This window comes from Alexandromys fortis, unplaced genomic scaffold (genome assembly GCF_014885135.2).
Source record: "Alexandromys fortis isolate MF-2015 unplaced genomic scaffold, M_Fortis_MF-2015_v1.1 scaffold_70, whole genome shotgun sequence".
Taxonomy (NCBI): domain Eukaryota; kingdom Metazoa; phylum Chordata; class Mammalia; order Rodentia; family Cricetidae; genus Alexandromys; species Alexandromys fortis.
In genome coordinates this window covers 474,054-499,000 of record NW_026067955.1, presented here as the reverse complement: position 1 = coordinate 499,000, position 24,947 = coordinate 474,054, and the positions used below count along the sequence as shown (strand labels likewise).

The window sequence follows — 24,947 nt, the reverse complement described above, 5'->3', positions numbered from 1 at the left end:
AAGCACAAAAGTAGCGTTATCTTGTTCTCTGGTGTATCCTTGGAACAGTCTGTGATACTTAGCGAGTTCTCAATACTTTCGTACAGATAAAAGGAGTTGGAAGACAGGAACGTTTGGACCAAGGATTAGGAACAATACTTTTGGGCAACAGGGGATCCTGACTGCAGGAGGTGGTGGACTCTGTGAACTACATTTCCCGTGAAGCTCTGCGCGCAGAGCAGCGGAGGCTGCTGGGAAGGGCTTACGTGCCTGAAGCCGGGTCTCCGGGAGCTAGGATGGCGAGTCAGCGAGGTGAGCCGTTGCCCGGTGCTGATTACCTTGGTGGTGGTCGCGTCCTGGGGACTAATCCTGTCAGGACCTTGCAGGTCGCGACCATTCCCGTGGATGCCGGGCAGAGGAGGGGATCTGGAGTGGGGATTGCTACGGGGGGGTCGAAGAGACTAGTGCCCCTGGGTGCGTTTGGATCACTCCGGGACTGACTGACTGCAGAGACAAGTAGTTAGTTCCTTTTCCCTTCCCATCAACTGAACTCAATTCTTCCCCGTGGCAGACAAGATCCGTATCTGCCCGTCTTACAGATGGGAACATTGAGAACTGCAGAAGAGAGGGGTGTCATCCCACAACTCAAAGACTGTTGTGTGACTGCCCTCAGTTAGAATCCCCCTCTCGTTCCTGGTTTCCCAGCACTAGGGTCAGGTCTGAAGAGTAGAGCGGAAGCTGATCTTATGTCTGTGTCCCCAGTGTTCCCACTTTCCTGTGTGGTGCAGCAGTATGCCTGGGGGAAGATGGGCTCCAACAGCGAAGTGGCATGCCTGCTGGCTAGCAGTGACCCACTGGCCCAGATCTCAGAGGACAAGCCGTATGCAGAGGTAAGACCCCAGCTGCATGCACATCAGTCCCCTCTCCCCTAAGTGAGACCCAAGGGGCTGAGACAAGCCATATGGAGAGTTGGGACGAAATCTCTGCAGCCCATAAAAGGTGTTCTCTTGGTTCTCGGACCAGTCAGTGCACAAAGAGAGCTGAGACCACTGTTATCACAGAACTGGGGAGCTGAGTTAGGAGGATCTGCCTGGTCTCTGTATCAAGTCTCAGTCTCATACAAAGGAAGATAAGACGACTGTGATTTTTTTTTTTTTTTTTCTGAGACAGGGTTTCTCTATGTAGTCCTGGCTGTCCTGGAAAGCACTCTGTGGGCTAAGCTGGCCTTGAACTCAGAGATCGCCTGCCTCTGCCTGTCTGCCTCTGCTTTCCTAGTGCTGGGACTAAATAAAGGCGTGCACCACCATGCCCAGCATCTGGGATTTTTTACACCCTAGTGTTACCCTTCTTTCCAGAACAGCTCTCAGCCCTTACTGAGTCTTCATTTGTTTTGATTTTTTTTTTTTTTTTTTTTTGGAAACTGTCTCAGGGTGCCTAAGCTGGCCTCAAACTTGGTGTGGAGTTGAGAATGACTTCGAACTCCCAATCCCCCTGCCTCTACGTCCTAAGTGTCTGGATTACAGACATACAACACCACTCCTAGCCAAAAATAAATGTTTAACTTCGATTAACTTTTCTCTTTAAAATTTATTTTTATAAAAAGTTATTTTTATTATTTTTAATCATGTATAGGTGTGTATGTCTGCATTTGGGTAGGTGCATGTGAGTGCAGGTGCCTGTGCATTGGATCCCCTGGAGGTTGTGAGCCCTACTTGATGTGGGTTCTGGAAACCGACGGGTGGATGCTTTGGAAGAACGGCAAGATCTCTTAACCATTGTGCCATTTCTCCACCTCCCTAATTTTTTTCTTTTTTATTAATCTTAAATTCATTCCTTTTATTGAGAAGGGAAGGGTCACAGCATAGGGGAGTTTTGCCTTTTGAGACTGAAATAAACGAATGTTAACCCTCCACAGAGCTGCCATTGAGACTCATGCCTTCAGAGACATTCAAGTGTCACTCTCCCCATTGGACATATGTGAAGCCCCGGGTTTGATCCCCAGAACCTATAAACCACCGTACTGATACATGCCTCGTACATACAGGGTGTCAGCTGCTTCCTTCTTTCTCAACTTTCCTGTCCTTCTAGCTGTGGATGGGGACGCATCCCCGGGGAGATGCCAGGATCCTTGACAACCGTATTTCCCAGAAGACATTAGGCCAGTGGATTGCCGACAACCAGGACTGCTTAGGCCCAAAGGTCAAAGACACCTTTAATGGCAAGCTGCCCTTCCTCTTCAAAGTGCTCTCTGTGGAAACAGCCCTGTCTATCCAGGCACACCCTAACAAGGTAGAGGAGCAGAGGGTGCAGAGGTCGGGGGAGGACGGTTTTGGTGGGCCTACCCGTAGATTTTACTGCTGCGTTCACCCTGCCTGTACTGGGCTCTAGCTCAGGGCTAAATCCAAGCCTTACTAATCCAGTTTGGCTGCTCAGGGGCAAATGCTGGTGACACATACAGAAGCTATGTCTAAGTGGACAGCTGACTGGCCTATGCTAAGAGAGCTCCTCCAAGTTCATCCTTGGCTTGCCCTCCCCCAGCCTAGGTCTGTTCATATTTGCCATTTCCCCACCTGTCTGTCAATACCAGAATTCCAGGATGGGCAGGCACCCCAGCTGTTGCTTTAGCTACACCCTGCTGTGTAATTTTCTTAAAACAAGACCCAACCTAGTTTGAGCAGTCTGTCTAAACTCTTAATACTTATTTATTTTTATTTTATGTGTATGAGTGTTTTGCCTGCATGTAGGCCTGTGTACTACATGAATCTAGTGTGCAGGGAGACCAGAAGAGGGCATTGGGTCCTCTGAGATTGAATTTATAGATATTCATGAACTACCATGTGGGTACTGGGAATTGAACCCAGGTCTTCTGGAAGAGCAACCAGTACCCTTAACCACTGGGCTATAGCTCCAACACAACCCCTTTTTTAAAAAACTTTTTTTTGTTCGTTTGGGTTTTGAAACAGTGTTTTTCTGTGTAGCCCTGGATCTCTCTCTGTAGACCAGGCTGGCCTTAAACTCAGAGGTCCTCTTGGCTCTGCCTCCCAAGTGCTGGGACTAAAGGTGTGTACCACCACTGCCTGACTTTTTTTTTTTTTTTTGATTTTTCGAGACAGGGTTTCTCTGTAGCTTTGGTGCCCAGAACTAGCTCTTGTAGACCAGGCTGGCCTTGAACTCTCAGAGATCCGCCTGCCTCTGCCTCCTGAGTGCTGGGATTAAAGGCGTGTGCCACCACCGCCCGGCCTTTTTTTTTTTTAATTTTTAAAGATTATTTTATTTCATGTGTATGAGTGTTTGCCTCCATGTATGTAAGTACACCACATGCATGCTTGGTGCCTTTGGAAGTAAGAGGGCATCAGATGCCTGGAACTGGAGATTCAAATGGTTGTGAGCCCACCATGTGGGTGCTAGGGAAGGAACCCAAGTCCTCTGCCAGAGCACCAAGCGCTCTTCACTACTGAGCCATCTCTCCAGTCCCTAATTTTGGAGTTTTTGAAGACAGGTCTTGTGAAGCCCCAGCTGGCTTCAAGCTCAGCATGCAGCTAAGGGTGCCCTAACACTCTAGACACTCCTAGCTCTGCCTCTCCAAAAATCATTTACCCAAGTCACACAGTTCATGCCTGTTGTTTGGAGTTCCTGAGCCACAGGCTGGGTCTCGTAAGTCTATCCCAGCTCTCCCCTGGATTTGTTTGGCTCATTTCTCTACCCTGGGTTGACTGAACCCCTAGTTTCCGCATGATGCCTTGGCTGGGTTCATTGTCAGAGGTAAGAAGCCACTGCCATCTGGCAGCTGGGGCAGGTGGGCAGCAGGGGCTGCAGAGACCATAATCCTGCTGGTGAACGCTGGTTTCCGACTGTCCTCCTCCACTTTTCACCCACAGGAGCTGGCACAGAAGCTGCACCTCCAGGCTCCACAGCACTACCCGGATAACAACCACAAGCCCGAAATGGCCATCGCCCTCACCTCCTTCCAGGGCTTGTGTGGTTTCCGGCCAGTGGAGGAGATTGTGACCTTCCTGAAGAGTAAGGCTGGGCAGGGATGCTGAGGACATGCGTACTGGCTCTGTCTGGGATGAACGTGGACCAAAGGAGAAACAGACAGAGAGCACAGGCTTATTATCATAGGAGCTAAATGGATTTTGGCCTCATGAGGCAGTTTTTGGGGGCAGTGGGCTAAATAGTGAGACCAGGCTCAGGTGTGGTTGCTGAAGGCTGGGGGTGGACACATGTTTCCAAGGCGGGGTTTCTGTAGCATCGCCGGGGCTTTGGTTAGGGATGTGGTGGGAGGCCCTCACTTCTCAGTGTTTTGTCTTATCTTTTCTCTAACATCCCCTTGGCCTGGCCACTCTGCAGAGGTGCCTGAGTTCCAGTCCCTGATTGGAGAGGAGGCCACAGCACAGCTGAAGCAGAGCGTGAGCAGAGATCCTGGGGCTGTGGCCGCTGCTCTGAGGAATTGCTTCTCCCACCTGATGAAGAGTGAGAAGAAGGTGGTGGTGGAGCAGCTTAACCTGTTGGTGAAGCGCATCTCCCAGCAAGGTGGGTGTGGCAGAGGCCTGGGTGGGTGCAGTGTCCTACCCCGGACTCCTGAGAGAGGCATAGATGAGGCCATGGATACAGGGTTCCCAGCCCCATTCCCCAAGTGGAACCTAAAAGGGGCCAAACTTAGATGGGCGCTAAGATCCGCTGCTACCATTCCTTTCCCAGCCTTTGTGGAGTGAGGCCCCAGGTCGAGTGCTACCTTCTAAAAGGTTTCTCCAGGTGGCTGAAAGTGCCCTGGCCTAGCGGATTCTACCAATGCCCTACCCAGGCACTTCCAGATTCTTCCCAGCCCTCCAGCTGCTTCCTGGGGGACAGACTAGCATTTGGGGGACTGAGGATTAGGAAAGGACCAAGGAGCGCACTCTGCTCTAGAGGACTTGAGCTTTGTGCTTTTAATTTAATTCTTCCTTAAAGCCCCCTCCTTGTGCTAACAGGATTCAGGATGTGACCGTGGTGGGCGTGGTTGTGTTACTGTTGTCCTGAGGAGTCAACAGACACTGAGAAAGCAGCCAGGCTGATAGAGTCAGGAGCGTCCGAGGCACTTGTTGAGGTCCTAGCTCCTCTTCTGATAGGCCAGCTCCTTTCCCAGGCCGCCACAGAACCTGCTTCTGGGTCAGTCTTTCCCTAAGTCCCTGCTGTGTTACCTTAGCGCCGCAGCCAGAGCCTCCCTGAGCATAGCCTCTGGTTTTGTGCTGTGGCTTTGAGGGTCTGATCTGCTCACATGCTCTTGGAGAACCCTGACCTCTCTTCTGATACCCAGGTATGCAGTGACCCCTTAGCGTCATGTGCTCACCTGTTAAAACTGGGTTCTCTAGGCCATAGACCTTCATGTTTGTCCCAGTGTTTAGCAGAACAGCCATTGAGCAAGTCTCTGTGTGAAGACTAAGCCACCCTCCCCTTGGAACCTGCTTCCTTTATTGTGGGTCCTGCACACCCTGAATACACTCCTCTCTCCTTTGCATGCTGAGGAAACTCAGCTCACTCTGCCCCTGCACCTGCCCTTCCAAAAACCTCCCTCATGTTTGTAGCCCAGGCTGAGCTCATCTTCCCTTGGTCAGTCTCCAGGGTACATTTTGGCCCACAGCACATTGTGCCTTGTGCTCTCTGCGGTACAGCCATCCCAGTTCGCCTAAGATGGGCAGATTTCCTGAGACATGGGACTTTCAGTGCTAACAAAGGGGGAGTTCTTGGCCAATAGGGAGTTTGGCACTCTTCATGAAGGTTAGGGGTTATCCATTGATCTAAAATAGATTTTGAGCTCAAGAGCAGTGAGTGGTCCCTAACCAGGAGACTCTTTGAGGGGGCAATTGTCTGGAGATGTTTTTGTCAAAATCTGAACTGGAGATACTTGTGGTATCTGCCTTGTAAGTATTTCTCATACAATTTTATCTCCCACCTCTCTTTGAAACAAGGTTTCTCATAACCAAAGCCAGCCTTAGACTCATTAGGTACATCCTGACACTCCTGCTCCTACTTCTCGGGTGGTGCTGGGATTACAGGCACGAGTTGTCATGTCTGTGTTCTTGTGGATCCAGGACCAAGCCTAGGGCTTCATGCATGCTGGGTAAGCAAGCACCCTACCAACTGAGCTGCGTCCCTAGCCTGTACCATGTGAGACAGGGTCTGACTCAGCAGTCCAGGCTGTGTTAGTGAAGGCCCAGACTACCCTTCACTCATGGTGATTCTTCTGCTTTGGTGCTAGGATGATGGCTGTGCACCACAATGCCCACCCAGCTGCTGTAGCCAGGCTAGGCATGCAGATGGTTGAGGCGAGAGATGGCATTTTTGTGAGCAGAAAGGCCAAGGATGACTGAATATCAAAGATTTTAGGAGAGGCCCGGGGCAGGGACTGTTCCTAAGACTCCCTCATCAGGGTGAAGCCGTGACTACCACATGTGTCTTAGTGGCCTTGGGATGCTCTGTGACCCTCAGTATCTGCCGGAAACAGCATGGACGACATTTGTGGGAAGCTCTTGCTGCAGCTGCACCAGCAGTACCCAGGTGATATCGGATGTTTCGCCATTTACTTCCTGAACCTGCTCAACTTGAAGCCGGGGGAAGCCATGTTTCTGGAGGCCAATGTGCCCCATGCCTATCTGAAGGGAGGTGAGCCCCATTTCAGTCGTATGCTCCACTGCTATCCCCTGTGGACCTTGTTTCTTTGTGTGGATGAAAGAGAGGATGGTTGGTGAGGCCTTCTGTAAGCACAGGCCAGCCTCTGACTCCAAGGGTGGTTGAGCCAATGTGGATGGTGGCTGCCAGCCGGATGGTAGACATTGCTTAAAATGTGCTAGCAGGGGCTGGAGAGATGGCTCAGTGGTTAAGAGCATTGCCTGCTCTTCCAAAGGTCCTGAGTTCAATTCCCAGCAACCACATGGTGGCTCACAACCATCTGTAATGAGGTCTGGTGCCCTCTTCTGGCCTGCAGACATACACACGGACAGAATATTGTATACATAATAAATAAATAAATATTTTTTAAAAAAAGATTTTATTATTTATTTTATGTATACAAGTGCTCTATCTAAATGTATGCCTTTATTCCAGAAGAGGAATAAAGATCACACCATAGATGATGGGAGCCACCATGCAGTTGCTGAAAATCTAACTCAGGACCTCTGGAAGAGCAGCCAGTGCTCTTAAGCACTGAGCCATCTCTTCAGCCCCATACTATACACCAGTTTTAATATGTGGCTTTGGCATTTGAACTCAGGTCCTCATGTTTGCATGGCAAGTGGTTTTACCCACTTTGACCACCCTTTTTGTTGCTTTTCTTATTTTGAGACAGGGTCTCACTCTGTAGCCCAGGCTGGCCTCAAACTCGTGGCAGCCCTTCTACTTCATTCAGCCTTGCGAGTGCTGTGATTATAGGCATAAGCCACCAGGTCTAACTGGTGTCCCATCTGACTGTTGACAGCTTATCCACTCACAGGATTCTGTTGTAGAAGTGTAAGAGAAGTCATGTTAACATGGGGGTTAACATAATTTTGATGCCTATTACCTTCATCATATTCTCCTACAATTCTCTTCACACATTTTTACCTAATTTATAGGGCATGCGTATGGCCTAAGTTAGGAGGCCCAGCCCTGGAGAGCCCCTCTTAGCACATGACATTTATCTGTCCTCAGACTGTGTGGAGTGCATGGCATGTTCAGACAATACTGTGCGTGCTGGCCTGACGCCCAAATTCATTGATGTGCCAACCCTGTGTGAAATGCTTAACTACACACCTAGCCCCAGCAAGGACAGGCTGTTTGCCCCAACACGGAGTCAAGATGACCCCTATCTCTCTATCTATGACCCCCCTGTGCCGGACTTCACTGTTATGAAGATGGAGGTGAGTACGTGGGCCAGGTGGGTATCCTTTGTGTAGCATGTCAAACCTACAGGGGTATACTTGGGGCTGGATTTCCTATCAAGCAACCTAGTATGGGCAGCCACAGAGGCCATCTACTTCTCTGCCAGGGACCAGATGTGGGTCTCCATGGTGACGAGAGCTGCTCTTGAGGTGCTCTGGAACCCAGGGGCAGAGTGTAAACTCTTGTATCACTTCTCTCTACCAGGTCCCTGGCTCTGTCACTGAATACAGGGTCTTGGCAGTAGACTCTGCCAGCATCCTTCTCATGGTCCAAGGGACAGTGACAGCTACCACACCTACAGTTCAAGCAGAAATCCCTTTGCAGCGTGGTGGAGTGCTCTTCATTGGGGCCAATGAGAGTGTCTCGCTGAAGCTTACCGTGCCCAAGGATCTGCTCATCTTCCGGGCCTGCTGTCTGTTGTAGAGGACAGTCTTCTACCCTCTCTGCCTGTCACCATATCCTGGCCAGCTCCAACCCCGGTCCCTGTTGTGACTCTTTGGTGCATGCTGGAATGGTAGAGTAGTGAGCGTGGCTTTAGTGACTCCAGAGCATGCCCAGGTTGACCATCTCCAGGATGAGGGGTCTGTGTGAAGACTGAGACCTACCACTCCACGGTACTCTCAACACTCCTTACTACCTCTGAGTCAGATGTGTCCATTCAGGAGGCAACAGCTGTGCCCCAGCTAAGGCATTAGGCTAACAAAACATGCATGACCCAGCATTAGGTCAGCATCCATCTGAATGACAGATGAGGCGATGTCTTAAGAACAGGCTTCTTGCCCTGGGACTGCCTGCTCTCTCAGCTGCAGAGAGGGAAGGGACAGGCCAGAAGACTAATGCTCTTACTCCCTCCAGCTCTGTCAAAGTAATTAAAGATCACTTGTGTTGAGGATACAGACTAAAGAGCAGTCAGACTTCGGTATTCCTGCCCCTGATGTGGGCGGAAAGAGTTCTCTGATGTTGTCCAATTTTGGTTTTAATTCTGCTTCATACAACTTCCTGGGGGTGGGCAGGCTGGATTCCAGAACCCTTTTATAGGAAGGGGTAGGAGAGGAAGCCAGCCTCGCCTAGCTGCACAGCTTGCAGGCAGGCTGTGGCCCTGCTTCTAGTGAACCTGTTTGGAGATTGTCTTGCCATGTTGCAAAGGTTGGTTTTGAAGTTGTGCTTCTGTCTCGGCTGTATTATGGCTTCTGGTGTTTGCACATGTTTATGTATGTGCACATGTTTATGTATGTGCACATGTAGCTCAATGTTATTCCTCAAGAGTCAGCCACCTTTTTTCCTTTTTGTTTTTGAGACAAAGAGTTTCTCACTGGAACGCACTAGTTCAGCTAGGCTGACTAGCTAGAAAGCCTCAGTGAGCCTCGTGGCTCAGCCTCCCCAGAACTGGGATTACAGGTATGTGCCACTACCACTGCTGGCTTCTTATTTGGGTGCTTGTGGTAGAGAGGTTAGGGATCCAAACTCAGGTTCTCATGTTTGCACAGTAATCTCTTTACCAACTGACCCACCCCTAGTCCCTTTTAGGTATTTTTGAGGTTCTCATTTAGCTCAGGCTAGTGTTATGTATTGGGGGCTAGAGAGATGACTCAGCAGTTAAAAATATTTATAGAGAACCCAGGTTTGGTTCCCAGCTCCCATATGAGTTCCAGGATAGCCAGAGCTACACAGACAAGTAAGTACTCCCCTCACCCCTCAAAAAAACCCCAATGCAACACAATACAGACCAACTGCCATGATTGCATTTATTATAACAGGCTGTAGAAGTATAAGCCAAGAGGTCTGTAGAGCAGAGGTCTGTAAACATCAGATGGATGCACTCCTTCCCAGGACTGCCACCTGCAGGACACCCAGCACTCTGAATCTGGGCACCAGTGTGCCTTTATTGATATTACTTTCATCTAGCCCCTAACAATGGACCATTTCTACCCTTCCCAACTGAACATTATCGCCTGCAACACATCCCTGAGCTTCTGCCACAAAGTAATGCTTTCTCATGTAAGACCACCCAGCTCTACACTTCCCTTCCAGGAGCTGGTCCAGCCAAGTATCAATGTTGATCACAGGAAGAACTACCCCAGAGGGTGTGGTTTGGGGGTTGCCGAATGTCCAAACTACTCCGTCTTAACCAAATCCCAACAGAAATAGGGCTCCACATCTAAGTTCCACAACCATTTGTAGCCCTCACAGCCATCCCATCAAGTCTTTGTCTCCACTGCACTACATCTATTCCCTTCCCACAAGTGCTTCATTTCTGCAGTTACAGAAGGTCTCGATACGGTCTGCTCCCTCCCTGCAGGCTTTACATAAGGTGCTCAGAATGTGAGATGCCTGCGTTGGGTTGCAGAGTCCCACCGCAGCACACAAGCAGCCACTATAACCCAGTCCCAAAAGCCAAGCAGATGGCCTCTAGTTTCGCCCCCATCTTCCCTCCTGGGATGCTGCTAGACAACTGAGTAAAAAGCACCCAAGCTTCAGTCTTCAGTGGCCTGAGAAGAAAAGCCTGTCAGGTACTAGCAGGCTTGTGGCCAAGTAACAGGGAAGGCCTTTTCTTTTGATCTTATCCTTTCTGCTACCACTTGTAGAATGGCCACAAGGGCCCATCATTCCTTATAAACCTCTAGTAGCCACTGGACATGACAGTCACATGTGTGCCCAACCCCTAATTCTGACTGTTGTGCCCTTTGTACTGGGAACCCTGTCCACTCCAAGTCTCACCATACACCTGGGTTAAGGTAAAAGGTAGGGAAGAGGGTCCTGGAAAACTGAGTTCCAGAAAGGCTTGGTATCACAAGAGAAATTATCCCTGTGTTGGCTATGCTCACCCCCAGGTTAGCTGTGCTCCATGCCCTCACCCCCTCAGTGTGGGACTTGAACCCAGACATTGCACATGCTAGGCAATCTGCTTGAGCTGTTGCTCCAGCCTGCGAGCCTGTGCTGGGGCAGAGGAATGTGCCGTAGGAATAAACCTTGTTAGAAGAGGGAAGTCCCCCTTGCACTGCAAATTGATCTATCTCAAGTGAGGTCCAGGAGACTTAGGTCTCCTCCCCAACCTGTCTGAACATTTCCATGTAGGCCAAAGCCACATAGCTACACCAGGACATTATTCTCACTCAAAAGCTTAAAAAGTTAAACCCAGAAAGGCACTTACTGCCCAGCAGCTCCCTCTGCCGGTAATCACAAAACTGCAGGTTTCTGGTGCCAGCCACAGGAGCCAGTCCAACTAATAATTCAAAAACAAACAAACAAAAATAAAACAGGTAGAAAAACTAATCAAGGAACTACAGATAAATGAACATACACAAAGCAGTTTCCTTTTAACCAGGGAAGGGCTGATCAGTTACTAAACACATCCAGGCAGCAGGACCAGTAGGATGTTTCAAGTTCAGAAAGCCACAATCCTGCATCATCATTAAGCTATATTCCTTGCTGTAACTAGACAGATGTAACCTGAAGTAACAACCCACTTAGTGCTTTCTTCAAGGTCAAACCTGTTAACTGACCTTAGAGCTGGAACAAGAAAAACAGAATTTCATGACTTGGTCTCAGTTATATTCTTTCAGATACCTATTGCAGGCCATAAAGTGCTGTTTTCTGCCTCCTACCATACCACCCACCAGAGCCTGGGCAGGGGAGCTCTTTCTTTCCCTTCTCAGAACACCCCGACAAACACCAGTCAGAACGTCTGCAAATGGGTTCTCAGCAATCCTTGTCAGTAGCATAAGAACCACAGAAAGTCTCTACTCCTGCCCTTACTGACATGGCTTCCTGAAACTGCCCAACAGAGAACTGCAGACTTTCACCTGTTGCCTATGACCCAGGCGGGGGCTTCTGACAGGAGAAGCACTAGGCGAGGGCTTGCCTGTAGGTCAGCGGCCAGCCCAGAAGGTCGGTGAGTCCAGTGATTCTAGGCTGGCAGCAGTGCCCAGTGCACCGAGCTGTGAGAGGCCATTAGGGCTCTGTAGGCCTCATGATAAGCAGGGCCCGTCCTGGAGGGTTATGGCTACTGGAGGGTACAGGAAGAATCCCCAAGGCAGCACCAGCAGCAAGAACATGAGGAAGAGGCAATAGGCTTAGGGGGAATGAGGTCCAGGTCCTCGTCATCTGGAATCTCATCCAGGTGATATCCATCCTGCAGCAGCTGCCGGCTCACATCCTGGTTCACCTGCTAAAGGAAGAGGAGAGAACTATAAACCAGGATGCAAAGCATGCAGAGCGGCTGCCCAAAGGCAGGTCCCTGTCACCACTCCTGAGCTTCCTGTCCCTGCTCCACTAGCCCCAGGCCAACTCCACATCCTGGATTACAAAGGAAGCATCACTTATGTCCAGCTGTGCCTTTCCAGCAGCAAACTCCCTAGAGGGTTATTGAAAACTATCCAGGCTTCACATTAAAAAATCACTGTATTGAGCCGAGTAGTGGTGGCACATGCCTTTAATCCCAGCCAGGGAGGCAGAGGCAGCAGGCAGATGGATCTCAGTGAGTTTGATGCCAGCTTGGTCTACAGGGCAAGATCCAGGACAGTCAGGGTTGTTATACAGAGAAACCTTGTCTCAAAAAACAAACACCCCAAAACTATTATACTGACTTTTCCCATGGGAAACCCAGATATCCCTGTCAAGATTAAATACTGTGCTGTCCTGTGTGGTGGCTCATGCCTTTGGTTCCAGCTCTTGGGAGACAGAGGCAGGCAGATCTGTGAGTTCAAGGCCTGCCTGTCTACATAGTGAGTATGACAACCAGGTCATATAGAGAGGAAACTATCTCCAATAAATAAATAAAAAGGAAGGAAAAATAAATATGGGGCTGATAACAGAAAAATGGGCTTGAGTATTAAAGGTATGTGCGGTACAGTGGAAAGGGGTAGGGAGCAACTCTGTCTGCACTGCCAGTTCCTATTACCTTCTCTGCTGGCAGAGCTGCTAAGTCCAACAGTCAGCCTGATTTCACCAGGGTACTGGCAGGCAAAATGTCAATCAGGCTAGGAAAATTTAAGACTTGGAATTCTTGGTGGAGTTTTCTTAGTGGCTTTTTTTTTTTTTTTTTTTTTTTTGAGACAAGGGTTTTTTGTGTAGCTCTGGCTATACTGGAACTCACTCTGTAGACCAGGCTGGTCTCGAACTCACAGAGATCCACCTGCCTCTGCCTCTCCAAGTGCTGGGATTAAAGGCATGTGCCATCACCACTTGACAAATTTTCTTAATTTTAATAATTTTAGTGTCTAGACATATAAGGAGGGTACACTGTGTAAACTGTGCAAAAATTAAGAAATTAGCCAAAGATTCCTTGGAGAATAAGGAAGAAAGACCTAGTACAGTCATGTTCCCACTTCTGCTTCTTTATGCTTGTACCGGCACATGCTATCCTATGCGCCAGCTATGCATGGCTGAGACTTTTCTGACCTGTGTTTATCCCTGTGTTTATCATTCTTGAAAGGTGTCTAAAAGACCAGCCCGGGAGGTGTGCTCAGAACTGCCCAGAGACGAACTAAAGAAAGCAGGCTCAGTGGAAGATGGGTAAGGGAGGGTTGACTGCTGACCTGGTGATAGGGTGACATGAGTTACTGTGTGACATTGGAAGGCAGACCTATGACCAGTGGGTCCAGGCTGCAAGAAACAGGAAGACCTACAAGCTAACTAAAGAAGGAGTTGTATGTTTGCTGGGGGAGGGCAGCAAGCAATGCTTTTCGGATGTAAAGAGTACCCAATCACAGGAAGCATCCCAGCACAAAGAAGCTAGTAAACACTTAGCTGGAATTTATCAAGAGGGTTTCTAGATTATGGACTCTTGAGATCACGTCTAGCCCTGAGGCTATAGAGTCTCCTGAATTTTCAACAGCTCTCCTCCTAAGACACCAGCTATCTCTGCTAAGGGAAGAGGGCATAGTGGAAGACTAGAGAACAGACTAGAACCTAGCACAGCGCTGTGACGCTGCTTGCAGCCTAGCACTGCACAGATAGGCGCTCTGGACTTGCCTCTGCAGAGGAATACCCGGAGGAGTATCTGGATTCCAGCTCCCCATCACTAGGAGAAGAGGAAGACAATCAGTTCAGGGGACATCTATGGAGCACAGCTGCAAATGGCAAGGAGGACATGCAAGGGGGCTGAAGGACTTGTGAAGCAAAGACCGCACACCATAGAGCTCAAGCCCAGAGTCTCCAGTGAGTACTGATGGCTCTACTCCCTCAGTTGACTTCAGCAGAAACAGTCATTCTCACTAAAGTGCAGGCACCATAGGACAGGGTGACCCTTCCAGCCCTGCCATCCCTAGAAGGGACAGCACTCAGAAGAGAAAGCCCGGAATGTGCATGAAGGGCACTGGAGGAGATAGGCAACAGGCAAGGGCACCAAGCAATCTGCAGTGCTATCCAAATCACTCCCCGGCGGTTTCCAAGGAAACTACTCACCTGTCAGAGTCAAGGGACACCAGGTTTTCATCTGGACTCTGGCTAAGAGCAGTATAGCCCTTGTTAAACTTCACTGACCTGGGGAGAGATAGGGAGGGGAAGAAAGCACAGGCATTTCACAGGGAAGACCATTCCAGACTTCCCTCTACCCGGCCACAGCCATCACAGCCTAATGCTCTATGCAGGTGGCTCTGGCTCCTCAAATTATGTGCTAACCCACTCTACTCCACTGATAGCTCCTAAGAAAAATACATCTCCCTCCTTTGAAGCAGGTAAAGCAGCTTTTCTCCACCTTATTTAACCAGAGGAGCTTAGGCAAATCCCTTGACATTTGAGTTTCAACATTCAGCTGCAAACAGCCATACTATGTGAGGTCTTATTAGCTCCGAGAGCGTCCCATTCTATAAAAACAAAACAAAACAAGCACAAAACCCAAAACACTGCACAGGTCATTCTCATCTCCGCTCCTGGGACTTCAGCCACCATCTCTTCCCTTAATGAATTATCCTATTTCAAAGCCTATTGCATGATACTAGCACGGTCTTAAAGAAGAGTAGAGGTAGTTCCAGTCCCCATTCTTAAGGTGAACCTGTCAGCAGACTAGCTAACTCAACCCTAAACTTCAGCGCCCTGTTTCCGGGGCAGGGGGCTTTTAAAGGCCTTCTTTGGAAGCTTCTGACAAAGAGGATGTGAAGCCCACTGAGACCTTTTTCCTGAAGAATCGGGGCGGTTCGGTAAGGCCCCCAGCATGCCCTTTCTCCGTAGAACGGCCTTGGCCAGGTCCCGGTGCTTCTCTGGAAGTCAAAAGGTCCTGGGTCAGCCGGGTCTTCCCTATTCTGCTGCTTCCCGGGGTCTCGGCGGCGGGAGAGGGCTGGACCTTATACCCCTTCCCCTCTGGGGACTAGATCATGGGACTTTGGGGCCCAACCCTTGGCCACAGCAGCCCGCTTCGGCAGAGGCCCTCATGCATCCAGGCACACTCACGAAGCTTAGCCTGAATGGAAGGTGCGCGCGTCACCATGTATGGTCCCCGTTTCTCCATAGCGGCCGGCGGGCGTTCCCCGAGCCGGAGGGCCGCGCCGCCGCTCCGTCCGGAGGGCAGTCCTGCAGCTCTTGCCGCGCCGTCTGGGGCCGCGCCAGGCCTGGGTCCCTGGGTGGACATCCGCACCGCGTGCCCCTGGGGCTCTGAGGCCGCCATGGCCCGCCCCGCCCAGCCAGCGGCCAGGCCGGCGTGGAAAGAACGAACCGCGGGGCGTGCACTCCTTTAGTAAGATGGTGGCACACCGGCTCGGGCTTCTCTTTGCGCCTTCCCCCGCGGCCTGCAGTGGGGCGAGCATCAAGGTTCCGCCCCGACTGTCAGGCGCGGGGCAGCCCAGGTCCTGCCTTCCAGGTACTCTGAAACCCGAAGTTTATTTAAGCTTGATGATGTGGAGGATTTTAATTCAATCTGTAGTCTAATTAAATGACATTTATATATGGCGGTAGGTGTGTGCCTCGAATGCCTCTTTCGCCTCTCCTTTAGGGGTAATACAGGAGGGGTCGGACTGAAATGAAGGGGCAACAGCACCCTTCTCTAGAAAAGGGGTCAGGGTCCGTTGAGGGATATTTGATCACATTGTGAACCCCGAGTTTGCGTTAATTAAAAACCTTGGGTCAAGAGGCAGAGCCAGCAACTAGTAGATAGGAAGTAGTTATAGTTAGAGGGAGTCAGGAAAACGAATAGAGAAGCACACAGGAAGTAATGAGAGTAACGGTCTACTTTAGCAAGAGAGAGTCTATTTTGCTTGGTCACCAGCTAAGAAGGAAGGCCAGCTGGCACATTTTTACCCCAGCATCTGACTTCCTAGTCTTTATTGGTAAAATAGAAAGGTAAAGACTTAGTTAAAAACTACATTTGGCTGCAGTGGCAGAGGTGGTTCTGGTGGACCTCGGCCTGAACAGCGAGTCCTGTCAGTAGCTGAAACAGTAGTAGATTCAGGAGCAGCCGCTGTACCAACGATAAAGCAAGGTTTGGTACAATCACACGACAGAAATCACATCAGGGACTGAAAAACTGAGAAGTCATCAGATTTGGTGAGACACCTGGGAAGTCCTTAAGGACTTAAACAATTTTTAAAAATACAATCTTTCCCGCATTAATGATGGACAATATAACAATACAGGAAATCAAGACCCTGTATAGTACTACTAAGGATGACTTGAAAATGGAAACAATAAATAAGGAGTTGAAGGATTTAGCTGGGACTGACATAATACCGACTTTAACTATTATCAGTCTGGTAATTCGTATTTTATTCTTAATAGTCACAGTGTTGTTTGTGTGTGTGTGTGTGTGTGTGTGTGTGTGTGTGCGCGCGCGCGCCAAACAGAAAAAAAGGCTTGCTAATTGTGCCAAATACAAGCCTTAGAAAAACTTACTAGTGAAAATGAGAAAAATTTGACTGGTAAGATATAAGCCTTAGAAAGACTTATTAATGAAAATAAGCAATATCCTCAGACACAGACAGAGGAATTTAGACAAGAGCCTTCTGTGCTGCCACATGATGAAATTGAAGAGGGATGGCCCAAAGGTATTACAAAACCAACCTTATTATGGAAAAGTTAAATGTAATCCCATAGAAATACTAGGTTTGAGGAGACTTATGGAAGATGTTTCATATGGTATGCATTCACTCTATGTGAGGCTGATTTTAAATTCATGGGCAACTCAGAACAGAATTATCCCTCAAGACTGGAAAGAGTTGGCATCAATAACATTGGAATCTGATCCTTAGTTACAATGGCATGTATGGTGGAAAGAGGAAACTAGGGCCATAGAAGAACAAAATAGGGCAAGAGGTATTAATATCTCCTAAAATCAATTGCTAAGTGAAGGCCAGTATGCTGAATTGCAAATGCAATTTGAATTTGATGACCACACCTTGCTGCTATGTCAGTTCGCATCCTTAAATGCTTGGAACAACGTTAAAGGACTAGAAATGAGTTCTGATCATTAGCTAAAATTATTCAAGGCACAAAAGAAGCCTTCACTGATTTTTTGCAAAGATTGACATCAGCTGTATATAGAATAGCACAGATTCAGAAGTCAGACAAATATTAATCAAATCTTTGGCTTTTGAAAATGCCAACTCTGAATGCAAAAAGATAGTCAGTCCTCTAAAGGCAAGATCTCCACCAATAGACGAATGGATTTGAAATACAGCTGATATTGGATCTTATACTTATGATACAACTTTAATCGAAGTAATCTCTAAAGGTTTTAAGAAAAGACACTGTCAAATGTCTTGGCTGTGGCAAGCAAGGTCATTTCAGAAGGGATTATAGGAAAGGCATTCCTAGAAACAACTTTTTTTTTTCTAGAGATAATTCAAAAAGAAGGTCCCTGCCCTCTGGGGTGTGCAGAAGATGTGGCAAAGACTGATGTTGGACTAATGAATGCAGATGAACAAGGTGAAATAAAAGTTTTTTGCATTTTACAACATATTACAGGTGTATCACACAATCCTACAGAACAAAGCAGTTACAGAAAGATCTAACCATACTTTAAAAGATATGCTTATTAAACAGAAAGGGGTAACAGAGACCCCCTCAGAGATAGATTACACAGTGCTTTATTAACTTTTTAAATTTTTAAAATGCTGATGAGCAAAACAACAGCTTCTGAGAAACATTAGATTTGGGGGGGAAAAAAACTTCTAAATTAAACCAGCCTATATATTCTAAGGCTGTCTTAACTTCAGAATGGAAGTCAGGAAATGTATTGTGTTGGGAGAGATGTTATGCCCTTTTGTTTTCACAGGAAATGAAAAGCTATGAATTCCTTCAAATTTAATAAATATTGGATTTAACTGGGAGAGCCCTCCTGAAAATCTTGGCTTCAGACATGAAGGAAGAAACCAAGAAAAACTACAAGATAGCTGATCCCTCTACATGGGAAGAGCTCTGAGAGTGGATGAGACAGGATAAATCTTGTTGGCTACAGAGTTCTCATGAATTATTATTAGATGCCATCCTTTCACATGGCATGGATAGATTACATCACAGTTTGATTATGCAGTTCAAACGGACTTAGGGAGTTGACAGATGCCTTTTACCTGCTCAAAGATAAAGCAGAGAATCATATTTAGCTAATTTATGTATACCACATAGTCCATACTTGTGTTAATGCAGATATGTATGTTACCTTTAAAAGTTTGTATGTTTTTAGAACAAATGAACCAGATACCAATGAAGACAAGTAGCCCAGGTGATCCAGCCTCTCAGAGTGCTTCCATTGTTGTTTCCTTAAAAATCTGCATCCAGGATAACTTCAAAGCTGCTAGATGAGATGGGCCAGCCTCACAGATGGCTCCAGCCAGGGCTTCAGTTAAGCTTTACACCTTCCCATCACACAGAGACTGGACAATAAATAATACAGCTACCTCTCCCAGGACTTGAACATTACCTCAGTTTTCTCAAGGACCCCTACGATGCTGTCACCTCCAGATAGCAGGAAGCAATTTTAAGAACACAAAGACCACATTCCTAAGAAATGGGGTGGGTGAGTATTGGTCGTTCAATGGGTTATGGATATTTGTCATAATTTAGGGGGGTTGGTTGCAATTTGTTACTGGCCATGGTCAGGGAGGAAACTAAGCAAAGGTTAGGTTCAGAGATTTCGTTCTTTTTCTTTCCTCTGTCCTTCTTTCTCTCTTATCTAGTGTTGAAAATGGGATGGGGGATGAAAAGAAAAAAGGGGGGATATAGCAACTATAGGATAAAAGGGTAGATTATTAAATCTACTTTTAAACTAAAAAGCAACTCCTAGTCTCAAATATTTTACATTGGTATGAATTTTTGTATATTGATACACATTTAAGGTTATTTTTGTTATAACATACTGTATATATGTTTCTACTCTTGTTTAAGGTATTATACTTCAGCAACTCTTTTAAAAATGTAAAGTTCTCAGAGGCAGGTGGATCTCTGTGAGTTCGAGGCCAGCCTGGTCTACAAGAGCTAGTTCCAGGACAGGCACCAAAAAAGCTACGGAGAAACCCTGTCTCAAAAATCAAAAAAAAAAAAAAAATGTAAATTTCTTTTTAAAAATTTTTTTAGTACTTTATTTACCTTTGTTTTATGTGCATTGGTGTGAGGGTGTAAGATTCCCTGGAACTGGGGTTACAGACAGTTGCAAGCTGCCATGTGGGTGCTGGGAGTTGAACCCAGGTCCTCTTAACCACTAAGCCGAATTTCCAGCTCTGTAATATAATAAAGTCCTAGTTATTTTTTTTTAATTTATTTATTATGTATATAGGGTTCAGGGTACCAGATCTCATTATAGATGGCTGTGAGCCATCATGTGGTTGCTGGGAATTGAACTCAGGACCTCCAGAACAGCAGTCAGTTCTCTTAACCTTTGAGCCATATCTCCAGCCCTAAAGTCCTAGTTCTTGAAAGCTACTAATACAAACTGTTTAGGATAACTAAGAAATACAGGTTAGTAGTTAGTCATCTGTAACAAACTTGTAGTCAGGTATGTTTTCAAGGTCAAACCGAGATATGTTTTAGGCGGATGATCTTCAAACACTTCAGAGATCTATAGAATATGGCATTTAAGGTGTTTTCATAACATGATAGTGAGATACGTCTGCTCCTTGTAGCACCTAATCTACTTCAAAAAAGATGATGGGTATTGAAGAACCTCCATATGGAGTTTGCTTTAAATATAACAAAGCTAGTCACTGGCAAGAAACTGCCCTTTCTTCAACTGCTGACAGTATGCTGTCCAAATAGGACAAGCAGGACACAAAAGAAAGTGACTGTCAAACTTTGCCAAGACAAGTAGGCCAATCCTTCAAAATTCCACTTCACACTGTAGGCCAAAGATGGATGCCCTAACATTGCAGAGGAACCTTGGGTGACTATCCAGGTAGCCAGCTGTATCTGTCATTTCTCTAATTTTGGAAGGTGCTTGCTCTGCCCTTCCTGTTTATTCAGGTAATATTTTATCCTTCTCAGGTCTCTGAGGGGTTGAAAACTAGATAGTTATAGTTTTACAGTTTTCCTTGTTACCAATTTTAAAAAAGAAACAAAAGAGATGTAAAGTTTATAAAGGTTGATAGGCATAAAAGCTTGTTTATCTAAGAAAATGTTTTAAGGTCTAAAAAGATATTTTTAGCTTGTAATACAAGTTATGATAAAAAGTGATTAAGGTACAAAACTTTGGACTGGTCAAGATAGAATAGATAATAGATAATAATTCTCCATAGTTGCTAAATACAAATGGACTGGTCATTTTGAGTGTAATTTTTATCTGATAGTTGTCCTTATTGTATATAGTTTTACTGAGTTATAGTTAAAATCTTTCCTTTTTATTTAGCTAAAAAGGAGACAATATTGCAGAGTATTTGATCACATTGTGAATCCCCCAGTTTTCATTAATTAAATAAAACCTTGGGTCAAGTGGTGGAGGCAGCAACTATTGACAGGAAGTAGTTATAGAGAGTTACAGGGAGTCAGGAAAACAAGTAGAGATATACACAGGAAGTAGTAGGGAGGGTCTTTGAGTATGGTGGTCTTTTTTTGTTTGGGATGATGGAAAAGAGTACTTCATTCTTGGTCACTAGCTAAGTAGGAAGGTCAGCTGAGTCTTTATTGATAAAATAGAAGGATAGAGACTTAGTTAAAATGGTCGGCAGTGGCAGAGATGGTTCTGGTGGGACACAGAAGTCCTGCTAGGCAGGGCAGTGACCATGGAGCTACAGTAGGTAGCTTGAAACTGCAGTAGATTCAGGTGCAGTCGCTGTACGAATGATAAAATGAACAAGGATCTACCATGGCATCCTACCCAAGGCCCACCATTTTTTTGAACACTTTTCCTGCCAGAGACCTTGGCCACAGGCATGTTTCCACACTTAAAAACAATCTTAGGGCTGGAAGTAGAGCCGGTGGTAAAGTCCTTGCCTGGAATGCACATGGCTTTTGTTTATTTGGGGAGGGGCTACATATCTCTAACACAACAAAGATGACGTGAAGCTAGACATGAAGGTACACACGTACAAGCCCAGGACTTGGAGGTGGAGGCCAGAGTTCCAGACAAGTCTGGTCTGTTAGTCCTTGTCTTTTAAAAAGAACAAAGATTCTGTAGTAACAAAAATAACTCAGACGCTAGAAAGCAGGGTGAAAGTGCACTCTTGAGTCTGTGTGTGGCAGGGTACAAGGCTGTGTCAAGACTTGACTTTTCTAGCCCCCAAGGGATGTGCTTTAGTCTGGCTGGAAATAAGCTCCAGATCCTTGCAGAAATGGCCAAATATGAGACTGTTCCACAATTAGCATAGCTCACAGGGTGGGCCAGTACTGTGCAAAAAATGATGGGTAGGAAAAAAGAAAGGATTTGCGACTAAAGTTTTTTTGAGGAAAAAAAAAAGTCAAACTCAATGGAGTCTGTTACTTCGGTGAGTTCCACCCTTCTACTATTTGTTGGACTTGTTTTCTTTTTAGGCAGATTCAAGACTGGCCTTGAATTCAGAATACTCTATCCTTGGTTTCTCAGGTACTGGAATTACAGGTTTGCACTACCATGCCTAGCTATTGGTATTGTCTACTTCCAGAAACACATGACTCGGTTTAATGTTCAGTTTTCATGTTGAAAAGAAGCTATTAGTTGCTCCTTTTATACAATGGCACAGCTGGATGTGGTGGTACATGCCTATAAGTCCAGCACTCAGGGGGTAGAGGCCAGAGGACCAGGAGTTCAAGACTAGCTTCGGCTCCATAGTAAAACTGTCCCAAAACAGTAACAACATAAATAAAAGGTGGAGGGCGCACAGCCACCTGTGACTCCATTTCAGGAGATCTGGCCCCCACCCTCCTCACCTCCACAGGCAACAGGCACATACACTCAGGCGGTTAATCTAAAAAAATGAAAAAACTGGAGTTGGGTGTAGGTGCACACCTTTGATCCTAGTATTCAGGAGGCAGAGGCAGCCACATCTCTCAATTCAAGGCCAACCTAGTCTACATAGTGAGACCCTGTCTCCAAAAAGAAAAAAAAAAAAAGCCTGAGAACTAAGTTACTAGAAGGCATAGCTGCACCAGCTCTGACCATTTACAGATTGTCTTAAACTTCAGTGATTGAGGGAGGCTAGCCTTGTGCTTAATTACAAATTGTCTTGGGCTGCCTCAGCCTTTACATGGCCATTTATTGCCCACGTCTGTATGTGACTTAACATCCATTCCCTTGGAAAGAACAAGACTCCTAAGCTTCAGCCCACCTAAAAACCAAGTCCGAGTGCGCTCATCAGCACCTGGGGTCTACATGCAGATTTCTCCTGCTTTGTCCCAACCAACTGACAGAAGACTGTTGATTTACATCTTTGCCTCCCAAGTGCTGGGATTAAAGGAGTGCAACACCAAGCCCATCTTGGCAAACAATTTCAGCAATCAGGAGGCAGAGGCAAGCAGAAACCTGAGTTTGAGGCCAGCATGATCTACAGAGCAAGTTCTATACACAGTCCAGAATACACAGAGAAACTGTTTTGAAAATCAAGACAAAAAGCTAGGATCATCATGTCCCTCCTGAGAGGGAAACAACTAATATATCACATAGCAAAAAGGTTTTTGTAGCTCTGTCCGGCCTGGAACTCACTATATGTGAACTCAGTGATCCACATGTCTCTCTGCCTTTCAAGTGTGGGACTAAAGACGTGCTATCATGTCTGAAATAGCATACCATTTTTACCAAATTGCCTAGCTGAAATTTAATGAATGAACAGTTAGAGAGGCAGATTATGGAATATTCTACAATGGACTGGACTGCAAAAATATAAACTTATTATGCTTTCTGGGGGTGGTGATGGATACTAATAGTTGAACCTAGGGACTCAAGTATGCTAGAAAAGTACCTTATCATATATTGCTAAACAAAGTTTTGTTGGTTTTCAAGACAGGATTTCTCTGTGTTGCTTTGGAGCCAGTCCTGGAACTAGCTCTTGCAGACCAGGCAAGAGATCCGCCTGCCTCTGCCTCCTGAGTGCTGCGATTAAAGGCTTGCGCCACCACCGCCCAGCTGCTAAACTACTTTTAACAGTATTGTGTGTGTGTGTATGCTCGTGTGCACACTGGTGTGAGCGTAACTTGGAATTTGTTCTCCTATTGTGGGCTGTGGGGATCTGACTCAGATCATCGTACTTCACAGCAAGCACCTTGCCCCCGAGTCATCTTGCTGGCCTGAAAACACCTATTTCTTAGTGTTGATTCTCAACCTATGGGTGGCAACCCCATCGTGGTTTGTTGAACAGCTCTTTCAGAGGGTCACCATTGGAAAACACAGATATTTACATTGTAATTTCGTAACAGTAGCGAAATTAGTTAAAAAGTAGCAACAAAACTAATTTTATGGTCCCCACAGGGTCACCACAACATGAAGAACTGGATTAAAGGTGGCAGCATTAGGGAGGTTGGTTTGCATTAGGGAGGTTGAAACCACTGGCTATAGTATAAAGATACCCACCTCATTTCAGCAAGTCAACCTTTAGCCTAATTTATATCCCAAGGACCCTCCATGGAAAGCTTGCAGCTTCAAACTTTAAATCCTTCCCTTTAGTTTCACTCTTCAGAAAGTGCCCACATAGCACTTTCTCTTCTTCACACCAAGCTCCTCTTTTGCTGATGGCATCACTTCCCTCCATGTTTTCCCAGAATTCACTCTTCATCTAATCAACTGTAGCCAAAATGACTTAAAGTGCTTTTTTTTTTTAAAAAATATTTATTTATTTATTATGTATACAATATTCTGTCTGCATGTATGCCTGCAGGCCAGAAGAGGGCACCAAATCTCATTACAGATGGTTGTGAGCCACCATGTGGTTGCTGGGAATTGAACTCAGGACCTTTGGAAGAGCAGGCAATGCTCTTAACCACTGAGCCACCTCTCCAGCCCCTTAAAGTGCTTTTCATTTGAACTGCTGTCACCCTGACCCAACATCCTCATTAAGTTACTGTACAATTGCTCGGCCATCTTCCCTGCCTCTTTCCTTTCTTCTGCTTTCCCCTCTCCTGTTTGTTGCTATTGTTGGTGTTGGTACAACGGTAGACATTCAATGTTTGTATCATGAAGGCTGTTACAGCATTACCTTAGAAACAGTATACACCCTGGTTGATGGTTGTGAACTTTGTTCCCTCCTTGGCTCCCTCCTATGGCAACGAGGAAATAGACCATTTAAATAATTCTGAATTCTTCCAATTAAGAGCCTGGATGGGTGTGATGGTACACATCTGTAATTTTATTATTTGGGAAGTAGAGGCAAGAGGATCGAAACTTCGAGGGAAAAAAAAAATCCTTTCTTCCCACTCCAGTGGTGAAAAGGTCAAATATAAGACAGTTAAGTAAAATTATCTTTGGGGTCTAGGATTAACAACACCCTATCCCAATTCTCAAATGTCACATCCTTAAACGTCTTTTATTACCTCATAGTACCTATATGTATGTTCACATAACTTTTAAATTTGCTATATTAGGGAGTTATTCTAATCTACCTCTGGCCACATCCAAAGGATCCTCAAAGGACAGGCCACTAGCATGAGTCCCTGGGAGGAGTTATGAAACGGAAAGCAATGGGTGGAATCACAGGAAGAGCATCTGGAGGAAACAAAGCAACGATAGCTGTCTGGCTAGGAGACTGGAG

The 24,947-nt window shown here is 46.5% G+C and overlaps 2 protein-coding genes and 1 long non-coding RNA gene across 7 annotated transcripts; 2 read left to right on the top strand and 1 right to left on the bottom strand.

Annotated features, from left to right (window-relative positions):
* Nucleotides 1-228: 228 nt before the first annotated feature.
* On the top strand, nucleotides 229-11,545 carry Mpi (mannose phosphate isomerase). The gene is made up of 8 exons (XM_050152071.1): nucleotides 229-291; nucleotides 742-869; nucleotides 2,068-2,268; nucleotides 3,858-3,999; nucleotides 4,330-4,512; nucleotides 6,448-6,621; nucleotides 7,645-7,853; nucleotides 8,080-11,545. Exons 1-8 carry the CDS (start codon nucleotides 276-278, stop codon nucleotides 8,296-8,298), a joined length of 1,272 nt encoding a protein of 423 aa, XP_050008028.1. The 5' UTR covers nucleotides 229-275; the 3' UTR covers nucleotides 8,299-11,545.
* Fam219b (family with sequence similarity 219 member B) lies at nucleotides 9,607-15,585 on the bottom strand. 4 transcript variants are annotated; one of them, XR_007593572.1, is made up of 6 exons: nucleotides 15,265-15,581; nucleotides 14,987-15,074; nucleotides 14,281-14,358; nucleotides 13,849-13,897; nucleotides 11,679-12,043; nucleotides 9,607-11,098 (listed from the first exon to the last, which is right to left on the bottom strand). XR_007593572.1 is itself a non-coding variant. In XM_050152092.1 (5 exons), the coding sequence occupies exons 1-5, from the start codon at nucleotides 15,476-15,478 to the stop codon at nucleotides 11,879-11,881; spliced, it is 591 nt and encodes a 196-aa protein (XP_050008049.1). In that variant the 5' UTR covers nucleotides 15,479-15,584; the 3' UTR covers nucleotides 9,607-11,878. The 4 variants fall into 4 exon arrangements, 3 of the variants coding, with proteins under 3 accessions (XP_050008049.1, XP_050008048.1, XP_050008050.1); XM_050152092.1 differs by having other exon boundaries at nucleotides 9,607-12,040; nucleotides 15,265-15,584; XM_050152091.1 differs by having other exon boundaries at nucleotides 9,607-12,043.
* Nucleotides 15,546-23,940, top strand: LOC126507550 (uncharacterized). 2 transcript variants are annotated; one of them, XR_007593574.1, is made up of 4 exons: nucleotides 15,546-15,670; nucleotides 17,641-17,730; nucleotides 18,080-18,820; nucleotides 23,211-23,940. It is a non-coding gene; the product is annotated as an uncharacterized lncRNA (long non-coding RNA). The 2 variants fall into 2 exon arrangements; XR_007593573.1 differs by lacking the exon at nucleotides 23,211-23,940 and having other exon boundaries at nucleotides 18,080-19,081.
* The last annotated feature ends 1,007 nt before the right edge of the window (nucleotides 23,941-24,947 follow it).

What these genes read in the sequence shown, in the direction of transcription:
- Mpi (XM_050152071.1), top strand. An exon ending in TCCAGGCACACCCTAACAAG is followed by an intron (nt 2,269 to 3,857) that starts GTAGAGGAGCAG and finishes TTTCACCCACAG; the next exon opens with GAGCTGGCACAGAAGCTGCA. An exon ending in GATTGTGACCTTCCTGAAGA is followed by an intron (nt 4,000 to 4,329) that starts GTAAGGCTGGGC and finishes GCCACTCTGCAG; the next exon opens with AGGTGCCTGAGTTCCAGTCC.
- Fam219b (XM_050152091.1), bottom strand. Translation starts at nt 15,478, where the DNA reads ATGGCGGCCTCAGAGCCCCAGGGGCACGCGGTGCGGATGTCCACCCAG. An exon ending in CCCGATTCTTCAGGAAAAAG is followed by an intron (nt 14,359 to 14,986) that starts GTCTCAGTGGGC and finishes ATCTCTCCCCAG; the next exon opens with GTCAGTGAAGTTTAACAAGG. An exon ending in CCGGGTATTCCTCTGCAGAG is followed by an intron (nt 12,044 to 13,848) that starts GCAAGTCCAGAG and finishes CTCTTCCTTTAG; the next exon opens with CAGGTGAACCAGGATGTGAG.